The following is a 14040-nucleotide window of genomic DNA, read 5'->3' on the forward strand; positions in this document are numbered from 1 at the left end:
GTATTGCTACAGCCCTGTTTTATGTCAGCTCATATAACAGAGATAACAAAGGTAAGTTCTTACCATATCTCTTGTTTCTACGAAGTGCTCAGGGTCCACAGGGATACCTTGGGGGTACAGGTGAGTTGGGACAACCGTGCACCATGCAGTTAAAAATGTCATCCTCCCAGGATGCATAAGGCTCCCCTCCTATACCCTGCCCCCAGGCCAAGGCACCTTCAGTTACGTACTAAGCCATAGGCCGGAGGAGAAAAAGAGAGAAGAAAGTCTGGCACACACAAGAATCTCATTCTCACACAAAGGAGACAGAAGACTGGTGACCAGAGCAACACCCTACTGGAGCACAGGGTGACAACGTGGGCGCCCTGTGGACCCTAAGGACTTTGTAGAAACAGAGATAACAAAGGTAAGTTCTTACCATATCTCATTTTCTACATCAGGGTCCTTAGGGATCCACAGGGATACCTTGGGGATGTCCCAAAGCAGTATCCGTCAAGGGTGGGGATGCTCCTGTGCAGAAAGGAGAATCCACCTCCCGAAGGAAGCATCCTGAGAGGCGAATGTATCAAAAGCATATCTCACAAAAATCTGGACAGAAGACCACGTGGCCGCCTTACACAGCTGAACAGCCGAGGCGCCATGCTGAGCTGCCCACGAGGTAATCACAGACCGAGTAGAATGAGCGGTCACAGAGGGCGGCGCTGGAATGCCGTCATGAGTATAAGCCTCAGATATCGCCATGCAAATCCACTGGGTCAAAGTTTGCTTATTGGCCGGCCATCCCTTCTTGTGGAAACCATAGCTGTAAGCCATTTGAAATCCACTGAGCCCAGGCGATCAAATGGAGATCCTTGTAGAGCCCTCAGGACTACAGGCAAATCCCAAGGAGCCACTGGAGGGACAAAGGGAGGCTGAATGCGAAGGACCCCCTGCATAAAGGTGCGGATATCAGGAAGAGGAGCAATCCTATGCTGAAACCACACCGACAGGGCAGAATCCTGCACCCTTAAGGAGGCAAGGCGGAGACCCTGATCCAAGCCTGCCTGTAAGAAGGCTAGAACTCTGGACATCTTGAAACACCAGAGGATCGTACCCTTTAAGGTGACACCATTCAAAATAGGTATGCCACACCCTGTGGTAAATCCTGGTTGAAGCAGGCTTTCTAGCCCTGAGCATGGTGTTCACCACGGAGCTGGAGAAACCTTTCGACCTTAGGAGGGATGTCTCAAGAGCCACGCCATCAAAGACAGGTGACCCAGATCTGGGTTAAGACAAGGACCCTGAGACAACAGGTCCGGGCGTTGCAACAGCAATGGAGTGTCGATGGAGAGACTCCAAAGATCTCAGTACCAGTGACGTCTGAGCCATGTTGGAGCTACCAGCAGGATTGTGCCTCCTTCTTGCTTGAACTTTCGAAGTACTCGAAGAACGGAGGAAACAGGTACGCAAACTGGAAGGTCCACTGTACCGACAGAGCGTCTACCAGAAGAGCCTCTGCGTCTCTTGTTCGGGACCCATACACCAGCAGCTTGCAGTTGTGTCTGGAAGGCCATGAGGTCTATTTCGGGAAGGCCATACCTGTCCACTAGGAGCTGAAATACTTCCTGGTGGAGACCATTCCTCTGGATGCACGTTGTGATGGCTGAGTGAAGTACCTCTGGAGACCCAGCTAACAGTAGGAGGTCATCCAAGTAAGGTAGCAGGCGGAGGATAGGATGGTATGATCTGTTTTTTTTGTACCAGAAAGAGGTTGGAGTAATAACCCGTCCCCCTTTGGGGTAAAGGGACCGGCACTACAACCCCTGCCTGGAGCATAGAGTGCACTACCTTGTGGATTTCCAGAGCCTTCTCCTGGTGTGAATGAAGGTCTGTGGTAAAGAACTGATGGGGAGGCCTTCTGCAGAAGGAGAGGGCATACCCGTGAGACCTCTTCCCTTACCCAAGTGTCTGTGGTGGTCTGGCACCAGCACTGGGTGAACTGAAGAAGTCGGCCTCCCACCTTGGAGTCCCCCAAGAGGAGACCCTTCCCGTCAGGCTGAGTGCTTGTTGTCGGGCTTAGCCGCCGGATATCTGGTGCTCCAAGCTTGTTTACTGGGCTTGGCAGCCTTCTTGGTACCTGATGGTCTCAAAAAGAACTGCACTTTAGTCTTACCTTGAGCCTGATAGGACGAGGTCACGGACCCTGATGGAGTCGGAGCTGAAGGTAGACATGCAGATTTTGCTGCCGCCAGCATATCCACAAATCTGTCTAAGTCAGGGCCGAACAGGACCTGACCATTATACGGTAAACATTCCAAGCCCTTCTTGGAAACTGCATCCGCTCTCCAAGAGCATAACCACAGGAAGCGGCAAGCTGATATTGCCTAGAAGCAGGCTAACATCCAAAGCTGCCTCATTAATGCGCTTACTAGCACAATTTGCTGACTGGTAGCCCCTGAAGACAATGACACTTCCAAGGCATCCTTTTTCCATGGCTCTGGCCACCCAGCAGACAGCCATGCCCCAACAGCGAGGGAGTAAATTGATTTCAGACATACCTCCACCTTGCGGTCCATAGTATATTTCAGAGAAGGCATGGAAGGCATAGGTAGGGTCGCTCTCTTCACCAAGCACGTTACGTGAGAATCCACCTAAGGGGGGAGTTTCCCATTTAGTGAAATAATCCTCAGCAAAAGGGAAGGCATATGCCAAAATGTTGATGAGGCTGAAACCCCTTCCCAAGAGACTTCCATGCCTCCAAATGATCCACTAACCAACCAGACAGGGGAAACACTGCAGCAGTGCTTTTAACATCCTTAAAGTAAGCATATGTAGGCTTAGCCACAGGTAGGTCTTTGTCCTCAATCACCATGGCTATATGGACCGCCCATATGAGGCCTGGAATATATCTTAGACTTAGCCTCTACCTCCTTCGGAGGGGGTTCAGAATCAGATAAGTCAAGAATTTCATCATCATCAGACGTCATGTCATTCTCATCATAATGTGTAGACTGGGATGACAATAATAGCCTTTTAGCAGGCCGAAGCAGTGATTCCTGCAAAATCTGTTCGGTTTTGTACCGTGGTAGACAGAGTTCACCCAGATAGGTTCCTGGAGATACCTGAGGTGTATGCTGAGGGGGACATTGTGCCACCATCATCTGCCCGGGGTACCCCTGCAAGGGAGCTGGGAACAATGGCTGCTGCATGAACTCCATGGGGCAATACATGGGCAGAGCCGATAAACGTCTCCCCTATCCCTATTTTCTTCCCCAATTCCTGTCTTACATCTGACACAGGAAAACAGGACAGGAGCAGAGATCTGCAAAGACTCCTCACTACCTAACATGGCAGCAGACACAGTGTATGTGACACTATACACAGAAAAAAAAAAATATCTGTGATACAATTGAACCCCCCCTGAACAGCACCTGTACTGTAGGGGTCTGTTGTAAAGAGAAAAAGGGACAGATAAAATGGCTGACAGAGAAAATAAATATACAGGTAGACAGCACTAGCATAAGTCACATACAATGCAGAATAGCCTGCTATAATGACCAAGTGCTACATACACTGACCTCGCTAACGTGGAGGGGTATGCAGAGGGGGACCCAGCTCCGCAATGCTGGAGACTGCGACAGGCTGTAGAAAATTGCCGCCAGAGCTCAGAAATAAGGAGATGCCGGGAGAGTATAGCCAGTGCGCCAGAGTGCAGTGGAATGGTGCGCTATGCAGCGGGTGAGGAGCCGGCTGTTCAACAGGGAAGGCATCCTCCCCTGGCCTGCAGTTAACCCCAGGGACGCTGGAGCGTTCCGCTCTGCGCCGGTCCTCTTGTCCCCGGTGGTCTAGTGGCAGCGCAGGACTCCAGGAGGGCACTTCCCCAGGGAGCCACCAGCCCTGGGGAAAAAAAGCATGACTGTGATGGCACGTGTCCACCACGGGTGCCCGCTACTTACCAAATCCCCGGGCGTCCGGCCACAGTAAGGGATCCCTGCTAGTAAGAACCCCGGAAGCCTGCCGAGATCCCCAGATCAGTACTGGAGTCTCGGCGCCAGCGGGGTAACAGAGCGGCGGTGTGGACGTCCATAGGACCTCCTGGGGGCGGAGTATAAGAGGAGAGCCTGGTGCATCCCGGGAAGATGAAATTTTTAACTGCGTTGCGCCCGGTTGTACCAACTCACTTATACCCCCAAGGTATCCCTGTGGATACCTAAGGACCCTGATGTAGAAAAATGCTTTTCTCTTGTGTGAGATCTCATGTCTACCAAGATGTGACTTCTGTGTAAAACATTTCCCACACTCAGAGCATGGAAATGGTTTCTCACCTGTGTGATCTCTGATGTGTAACAAGATTTGATTTAACTGCAAAACATTTTCCACACTGAGAACATGGAAATGGTTTCTCACCTGTGTGACTTCTCTGATGCTTAACAAGATTTGATTTAACTGCAAAACATTTCCCACACTCACAGCATGGAAATGGTTTCTCACCTGTGTGATTTCTCTGATGTAGAATTAGATTCGATTTCCGTGTAAAACATTTTCCACACTCAGAGCATGGAAATGGTTTCTCACCAGTGTGAATTCTCTGATGTGTAATACAATCTGATTTCCGTGTAAAACTTTTCCTACACACAGAGCATTCAAATGGCCTCTCACCTGTGTGACTTCTCTGATGTGCAACAAAATCTGATTTAACTGTAAACCATTTTCCACACTCAGAACATGAAAATAGTTTCTCACCTGTATGACTTCTCTGATGTGTAACAAGATTTGATTTAACTGCAAAACATTTTCCACACTCAGAACATGGAAATAGTTTCTCACCTGTGTGACTTCTCTGATGCTTAACAAGATTTGATTGATCTCTAAAACATCTCCCACACTCAGAGCATGGAAATGGTTTCTCACCTGTGTGATTTCTCTGATGTAGAATTAGATTTGATTTCTGTGTGAAACATTTCCTACACTCAGAGCATGGAAATGATTTCTCACCTGTGTGACATCTCTGATGTGTAATTAGATTTGGTTTCTGTGTAAAACATTTTCCACACTCAGAACATGAAAATGGTTTCTCACCTATGTGACATCTCTGATGTATAACAAGATCCGATTTCCGTGTAAAACATTTTCCACACTCAGAGCATGGAAATGGTTTCTCACCTGTGTGCCTTCTCTGATGTATAACGAGATCTGATTTCCGTATAAAACATTTCCCACACTCAGAGCATGGAAATGGCTTCTCACCTGTGTGACTTCTCTCATGTATAACTAAACGTGATTTCTGTTTAAAACATTTCCCACAAACAGAACACGGAAATAATTTATAAGGTGCATAAGCTGCACTGTGTCTAACAAAAGCTGAGGTATCAGGAGACCAGTCCTGATAATTATAAGCATTAGATGATATATCTGCACTCTGAGGTACTGGATGTATATTTAGCATAACATGATTATCTCCTGGAGATTCCTGTGTGATGTTATCTTCTATTTTAATATCTGTAGACAAGATGAGATCTTCCTCCAAGTCATTCCTGCTTGTGCGTCCATCTGAATAATAATAACAGAGTTATTGTATTTCCACCAGAGTTCTTTATACAGCGCACACATATTACACAGCACTTTACAGAGAATATTTGGCCAATCACATCAGTCCCTACAATCTATATTCCCTCCCATATCTACACGCACTCACATTATGGTTAAATTCTGTCAGAAGCCAATTAACCTACCAGCATGATTTTTGGGGGATACACATACAAACTCCACACAGCACCTTGGCTGGGAATTGAACTCATGAACTCAGTGCTGTGAGGCAGCAATACTAACCATTACACCACCATGGTGTTACTATTATGAAGGGGTTTGGTTGTTTAATTTACAGGTATGAGCTATGACCACATTATTTAATTTCCAAATCAACCAACAATAAATAAGACTCTTTGAACAGATAACATTCCACACCCACATTATCAGCACATGTCATAGACCCAGCCCCAGGGACAGGCAGATGGCACATCCAATGTATATCTACCCCCAAATGCAGACTTTGCTGGGTAACGTTCCCTAGCCATCATCACAGCAGGAAGCCTCATTAGCCAGTGACGTTGGTGAACCATAATACCCATCTAGACCGCCCTCACACATACACACACGGGAAACTTGTGGGCGAATTACCAACAACTGCGTCCACACTACACAAAGTTCTCCAGGTGAATATATATGTAGAAAAAGCAGCCTCTATATGGTCATCCTCAGGGAGAGTAGCCCCACCAGAGTCATGCTACTAACTTAGGGTAATGAGTCACTGTATATAACCGCTGAGAGGGAAGGAGAGCAATAGGAAAGAGCAACACAGAATGATGGCACAGAGCGGGGGAGGCAGCAGGACAGGGCAGGGGAATGGTGCAGGGCACAGAGCAGGGGAGGCAGCAGGACAGGGTAGGGGAATGGTGCAGGGTACAGAGCAGGGGAGGCAGCAGAACAGGGTAGGCGAATTGCACAGGGCACAGAGCAGGGGAGGCAGGAGGACAGGGTAGGGGAATGGTACAGGGCACAGAGCGGGGTAGGCAGCAGGACAGGGTAGGGGAATGGTGCAGGGCACAGAGTGGGGGAGGCAGCAGAACAGGGAAGGGGAATGGTGCATGGCCCAGAGCGGGGAAGGCAGCAGAACAAGGTAAAGAAATGGTGCAGAGCACAGAGTGGGGGAGGCAGCAGGACAGGGTAGGGGAATGGTGCAGGGCACAGACTGGGGGAGGCAGCAGGCCAGGGTAGGGGAATGGCGCAGGGCACAGAGTGGGGGAGGCAACAGGACTGGGTAGGGGAATGGTGCAGGGCACAGAGCAGGGGAGGCAGCAGGACAGGGTAGGGGAATGGTGCAGGGCACAAAGTAGGGGAGGCAGGACAGGGTAGGGGAATGGTGCAGGGCACACAGCTGGGGAGGCAGAACAGAGTAAGAAAATGGTGCAGGGCACAGAGCAGGGGAGGCAGCAGGACAGGGTAGGGGAATGGCACAGGGCACAGAGCGGAAGAGGCAGCAGGACAGGGTAAAGTATTGGTGCAGGGCACAGAGCTGGAGAGGCAGAAGGACAGGATAGGGGAATGGTGCAGGGCATAGAGCAGGAGATGCAGCAGGCAATGTAGGGGAATGGCGCAGGGCACATAGACGGGCAACAGCAGAAAGAGGAAAAAAGCAGAAGTGCAGAGCAGGGAACAGAAGCAAATTAGGATCATGGATAATGTTACAAGGGTTTTCATCACATTGATCAGTGATTTAATCATTATAGCTACGTCCCCTGCACTGATGTATGATATACACAAAGCGTGGGGAGGAGACTGGTCAGATCTCTGGGCTGGTAACACACAGTGAGATGATGTGAGGGGGAGAGCAGGAGTATAATAAGGGCTGATGGCTCCTGATGTATGAGATACTCCAGAGAGTGTGGGGAGGAGACTGGTCAGATTTCTGGGCTGGTAACACACAGTGACATGATGTGAGGGGGAGAGGAGGAGTATAATAGGGGCTGATGGCTCCTGATGTATGAGATACACCAGAGAGTGTGGGGAGGAGACTGGTCAGATCTCTGGGCTGGTATCACACAGTGACATGATGTGAGGGGGAGAGCAGGAGTATAATAGGGGCAGAAGAGAGTGTAGAAAGAGATTATTGTGCAGACTGAATTATTAACCGAGAAGGATATTTTGGACTGGGGAAGCAAAGCCACGTAAATTGGTAGTACATACAAATATTCCACATATAAGACACTGGTTAAAATAAAGCTGAACACAATCATCACGGTGTATGGAGAGAATATTTGAGGCTCTTTTGTAAATTAGTGTTTATTACTCACCTGTGCTGAAATCTGTAGGGATTTCCTCCTCCTTACACTGCTGATCACCCCTCACATACGTCTCTTCTTCTCCCTCTATATCTTCTGCCTTCATATCAGTCACATTCGTCTCTTCTTCTCCCTCTATATGTTCTGCCTTCATATCAGTCACATACGTCTCTTCTTCTCCCTCTATATTTTCTGCCTTCATATCAGTCACATACGTCTCTTCTTCTCCCTCTGTATCTTCTGCCTTCATATCAGTCACATACGTCTCTTCTTCTCCCTCTATATTTTCTGCCTTCATATCAATCACATATGTCTCTTCTTCTCCCTCTATATCTTCTGCCTTCATATCAGTCACATACGTCTCTTCTTCTCCCTCTATATCTTCTGCCTTCATATCAGTCACATATTTCTCCTCTTCTCCCTCTATATCTTCTGCCTTTATATCAGTCACATATGTCTCTTCTCCTTCTATATCTTCTGCCTTTATATCAGTCACATACGTCTCTTCTTCTCCCTCTATATCTTCTGCCTTATTATCAGTCACATACGTCTCTTCTTCTCCCTCTATATCTTCTGCCTTATTATCAGTCACATACGTCTCTTCTTCTCCCTCTGTATCTTTTGCCTTCATATTAGTCAGATTTTCACTCTAAATAATCCACAAAATAATAAAATAACACTTAGTCATTTCAGTTCCATTGACTGAGATTATCTAGAAGAATATTGGTGTATTAGATGCACACAGGTCATATAATGAAACATTGAATCTTTGTACTTGCATTATGAATCCTTCTCTCAGTCCTCTGAGGGACACTGGATACTATGAGGTACGGAGTGTGGAAACAGGAGCATGGTCACTTTATATTACGTGAAAACTCTCATACTCCTGCTTGTGTCTCTGCCTCATAGTATTCAGTGTCCTCCAAGTAGATGTTAGAGAAAACAGCAAATGATGTACCTGAAAAGTACTTTTCATTGTTGTTCTTTATGGCAGCTCTTACAGTGTGTTAAGTTCCATCTAAATTAGCTAGAGACAGCTTTATAAAAACACAGGCAATAGGATGGTATATAGGGCCTTATTCAGCTCCTGCTGCATTACGTATCCGAGCTGCGTTGTCCAATGCAGAATCAGATACTCTGCAGACCATCGGTCGGCTAATAGGGTCATGCAGCTGGCCATTGCAGCTGCGAGGAAGAGGCCAGGGAATCTCCATCAGCCGACGGAGATCCTGGCCTCTTCCCTCCTCCCCAACAGTGGCGACACACCTCCATTTTGGGTAACGGAGGCTGTCGTCGCCCTCTCCCCACCCACAAACCGCGGCATAGTGTCAATCACTGACGGTCTGCTGACAGTCTCCATGCGGGCTCTCAGACCCGTTTTGCACATGCACAGAACGGGTCTGGTGCCTGGGCAGATTCCTTATCATTGTGCAGTAACATGTACTACTAAATTAGGCCCATAATGTGGATCCTCATTTCATGTCATGTTACATAGGTTTTGTGTAGTATTAGAAGCTGGTAAGAAAGTATCCTGGCTGAGTAGATGTGACAGGTGTAGTGCGAGTCCCCAGCATTATGGAAATTCTTCTGTGCATGTGCAAGTTGTCTGCGTCATCTGACACTGTAAAGTAGGGATGCTTGGTGATTGCTAATGCTATCAAAGCTATTCCTGCACACAATGCTAGGTGATAAAGTATACCACTACTTGCTTGTGTTTGATTGCATTCTTCTGCTCCTCCTGCTCATACTGTGTATAGATCCTAGCTTGTGTGTGGCTACTCACGTCTTCTCTGATCTTCCTGCTACTGATATAGTGTCTGATCCTGGCTTGTGTGCAACTATTCACCTCTCCTTTAATCCTTCTGCTGATATGTTGTTCCAAACCTGGCTCTGTTCTTGGCTATAATTTAGTGCACTGGTCAATGAACTGAAAAGCTTACACCAGATAGCTGCCTAAGGTCTCTCCTGCTCTTATATAAGGCTGCTAGTGTGCAGACCTCAAGACTGTGCAGACCCTGCAGAACAGTGCTACACATATCTTTACGTTTACTCACTGCATCCAAAACATCTTGTGGGTTACTTGCTTCTCGCTGCCATACCTGCACCAGGTCCTGCCACTGGAATCCTCCCCTGAACCTCACTTGGTAAGTTTATACATAGGTCATGTGACACACTGTGTCTTTGAGAAACTTCCCAGCTGTCTCTGAAATATATATATGAAACAAGATGGGTGGGAACACTGGGTCACCATGGAGTGCTGAGAGGAATAGGAATTATCAGGTACATAAATCACTGGTTTTGCCTTCAGTCCTCCTTGGCAGCAAATTTCTTGCGTTCAGGTTGTTTGACTGATCGGTGGGAAGGTCCATACCAGGTGCTGCTGACGAGTACTACATCTTTGAAGGTGGCCGAGAGAGATACCTGGGTCCATTCCACTCACTGCAAAAAGGTCAATCAACCGGTGGAGAAACAAGGCGGAGACAAGGCTGATAGTGTGGACCTGTCGCTCGCGAGCTTGTTCCGGGAGGATTGAAAAGGTCGTAGTGAGATACCTGAACCGAGAGAAATTTTGCAGGACTTGTTGTTAAAATGGACGGGCCTGCTGTGTTCATTTTCATATTCTCTTTTAGAGTGTTCACCATCCTGGTCAGTTCGGGAATATCCAGTGTCTGTGATGGGGGACCGATTGAGGAAACGGGAGCTGATGGCAGTGCTGATGGAGTGGAGAAAGAAGGAGTGCAATGTCAATCAGGGGAGTGTCTGACCAATCTTAGTACTGTTATTGTTGAGAGCTGTCATTCCGGATACTCGGGGAAGGTGTGGAGGTTTATCGTCTGAAGATTCCTGTATTTGTGGGTCCCTAGTTGATGAGAACTGTATCCAACAGTGCTAACCTAAATATAACCCGTACTGGGGAGGATTATGATCCTTTAGAGGATTATGATAGCATGGTAGGCAAAGTGTTAAATCAAACTGATTGCTGGGTGTGTTCACATGTGCCACAGGGACAGCTTAATGTAGGGTTGGTACCATTTCCGCTGAATATCACGGAAATTTTAGAATTACAAAAAGGGAAAACGTTGGATGGAAAATTCCTCTCATCCAAACCGCCTCATTTCAAACTCTATCAATTCCAAGTAGATAGATCACTTTTGTGTTTAAACATAACCAACCCCAATAAACCCGGAGGTTGGGAAGTGACGGGGAATAATCAGATGATGACCTTCTCACAAAGAGCTGATAATGAGTCCATAAACTATGATCTGTTATGCTCAATTAAATCAAGTGGGAAACATTTTAGGTACAGGTATACATTGAGTTCCACCAAAGAAATTATTGGTAAAGTACCAGATGGTTATTGTGCTAAAATAATACAACCAGAAAGTTGCATATACCAGATGGAAGAGCCTGAGATAGGATTGTTTGCAAGGGAAATGTGTTTAATGATAATGATGCATGCCATTCCTTATGTTCTCCCCGATAATGTATATTTTATATGCGGAAGAAAAGCGTATAAATGGCTCTCCCCGAGTTCCGAAGGTTTGTGTTATCTGGGAAGATTAGTCCCAGAAGTTATGACCCTCACACATGTTGAAATGCTGGGAATACATAAAAACACACCGTCACCATATCTTCACCACAATATGAACACAGAGGCAAGAGAAATATGATACCTGGTGATATGCATAAAGCCGCTCAATTAATCAGTGAGACAACTGGCTTCCAAGTTTTAGTCGCCCTGGGTCCCACCAGGATTGCTAGGGGTACATTCAATTTTAGATAAATCCAGGAACTTGCTAAATTAATAGATAATAGATGTACGATGACACATTCAGGTACACAGGGAGAGAATTGCAAGCGTACAAGAAAGAACTAGTGCAACACAGGCTAGTGTTGAATTATTTAACTACTGTTACTGGAGGGTATTGCGTAATGTTAGCCACCCAATTTGGAGTAAAATGTTGCACTTATGTCACCAATGATACCAGCGACCCTAAGGAGGTGATAGACCAGAAGATGGATGAGATTCTGCAGCTAAAGTGGGAATTTCGAAAGAACCATAACGCATCAGTGGCTGAAGCAGGGGAAAAGATAGAAGGATGGGTGTCATAGCTGAACCCAGTAAAATGGTTCTCAGGTCTAGGGGAATGGGTCCAGGAAGTGATCGCCAGCATAGGCAAATTCTTGATCCTTATACTGATTGTCATCATAGTAATTGGCATATGCGTCCGGTGTGTTCCTATTGTGTTGAAGTGTGGAAAATGTAAAAACAGAGTAAAACGAAAGGATGGAACTATGATGGTGGTCAGAAATGATAATATCTATACCCAGGTAGATACAGAACTGCATTACAACCCTGAGCTAGGAAGTACCATCATTTAAATGTATAATATTTAGGCATGCATAGAAGATATTATTGAAATGTTATTTATAGAACACCTCAGACAATGTAACGTCTCAAATTCCCCTTCAAGACTGCTGTTATAAGACTAGTGCATTCCCACACCTGTCACATGATCTTCCAAGATCCGCGGTGTGCGTATAATAGTAGTTTTATGTCCCCACCCAGAGACACATTATTGATGGATTAAGAACCATCTTGTGCCATCCCATAATAACACTAAATAATATGTAAATGTAAGCATAAATTAAATTTAAATAGCAGATTGTGATAGCATGTTGTTCGCTATCAAAGGGTGGACTGTCAAAACTGGATTATTAGCTGAGACAAGATCAGTTTAAAATTGAAGCGTGCGCGACGCCATCTTGCAAATGGCAGCTAGACTCCATTTTAGAAACAAGAATCTGCAAGACGCCATTTTATGACCAACGTCATTTCAAGTTACAACTCAGGAGCTAAGAACAGATGGCAATGTTAATCTACCAAGGGCAACTGGAAAAACAAGCTTTCTGAGTAAAAGTAAATAGAAATATACAATGGGTAGTTTTACATACAAATTGGGAATCCCTGGATGCAGATAAAGTAAAGTTGTGGCAATTGTAATATAATCCAGGCATTGATATACACAATTGGATTTGTCTGAATCCTAGACAGGACGGCCCCAAATTTCACAGCTTGAGGTGATAATACATTTGCATTCCACACAAGAGTCTAGGAGAACAAAATAGGTTTTTCCCTTTGAACACAGGACAAGTGGGGGCTGCTGACAGAAGGCATGTAGAACTATCTAGCCCAGCATGTCACACTGTTAAAATGTTCACTCAGTAAGAGTTAACTGCACCCTTCTTCATACACATATTAATATGTCTTTATACCCAACCCTGAATACCCACACATTTCATATTCACACATAAGGTTCCATAAGCATCAAAATGTATGATCTAAGTCGGTTAAGTTAGTTTCAATGCTGAGAAAATATAAGATATGGTAAGAACTTACCCTTGTTATCTCTATTTCTACGAAGTCCATAGGGTTCCACAGGATACCTTGGGGGGTATAGGTGATGACGTCAGGCATCGGGCACCATAGAGTTAAGTTTTCAGTCCTCCCAGGATGCACTAGGGTCCCCCTCCTATACCCCACCCCCGAGCCAAGGCATCTCAGTTAGTTACCAAGCCATAGGCCGGAGGAGGAGAAGGAAGAGAGAGAAAAAAGATCTGGACACACACAAGAATCACATTCTCACCAGAGGGAGACGGAAAAACCGGTGACCAGAGTAAAGCCCATCTGCAGCACAGGTGCGACAGGGTGGGAGTCCTGTGGAACCCTATGGACTTCGTAGAAATAGAGATAACAAGGGTAAGTTATTACCATATCTCATATTTTCTACTTCAGGGTCCATAGGGTATCCACAGGATACCTTGGGGATGTCCCAAAGCAGTATCCTTTAAGGGTGGGGACGCTCCCGTGCTGAAAGGAGAATCTGCCGCCCGAAGGAAGCATCCTGAGAGGCAAAGGTGTCAAACCTGTAATACCTCACGAAGGTATGGACAGAGGACCACGTTACAGCCTTGCAGATCTGGACTGCAGAGGCACCACGTCGAGCTGCCCACAAAGGACCCACAGACCTAGTGGAATGAGCCTTCACAGATGGAGGAACCGGCAGGCCTACATGAAGATAAGCTTCAGAAATGGCCATATGGATCCAGGCTGCCAAAGTTTGCTTTGAAGCAGGCCAACCCTTTTTACGGAAGCCATAGAGGACAAACAAGGCATCCGATTTCCTAAACGAAGAAGTGCGGTCAACATAAGTCCTTAAGG

General features: G+C 46.3%; 1 protein-coding gene across 1 annotated transcript in view; it reads right to left on the reverse strand.

The window, feature by feature from the left end:
- Positions 1-4224: 4224 nt before the first annotated feature.
- LOC148502490 (uncharacterized) overlaps positions 4225-14040 on the reverse strand; it is a 222115-nt gene continuing 212299 nt past the window's right edge. The window contains exon 10 of the mRNA XM_088449763.1: positions 4225-5226. Within this exon, the coding sequence (XP_088305889.1) occupies positions 4301-5226 (926 nt within the window). The 3' untranslated portion in view covers positions 4225-4300. The remainder of the gene's footprint in view (positions 5227-14040) is intronic.

This window comes from Taudactylus pleione, unplaced genomic scaffold (assembly GCF_031769625.1).
Source record: "Taudactylus pleione unplaced genomic scaffold, aTauple2 ptg000495l, whole genome shotgun sequence".
NCBI classification, from domain to species: domain Eukaryota; kingdom Metazoa; phylum Chordata; class Amphibia; order Anura; family Myobatrachidae; genus Taudactylus; species Taudactylus pleione.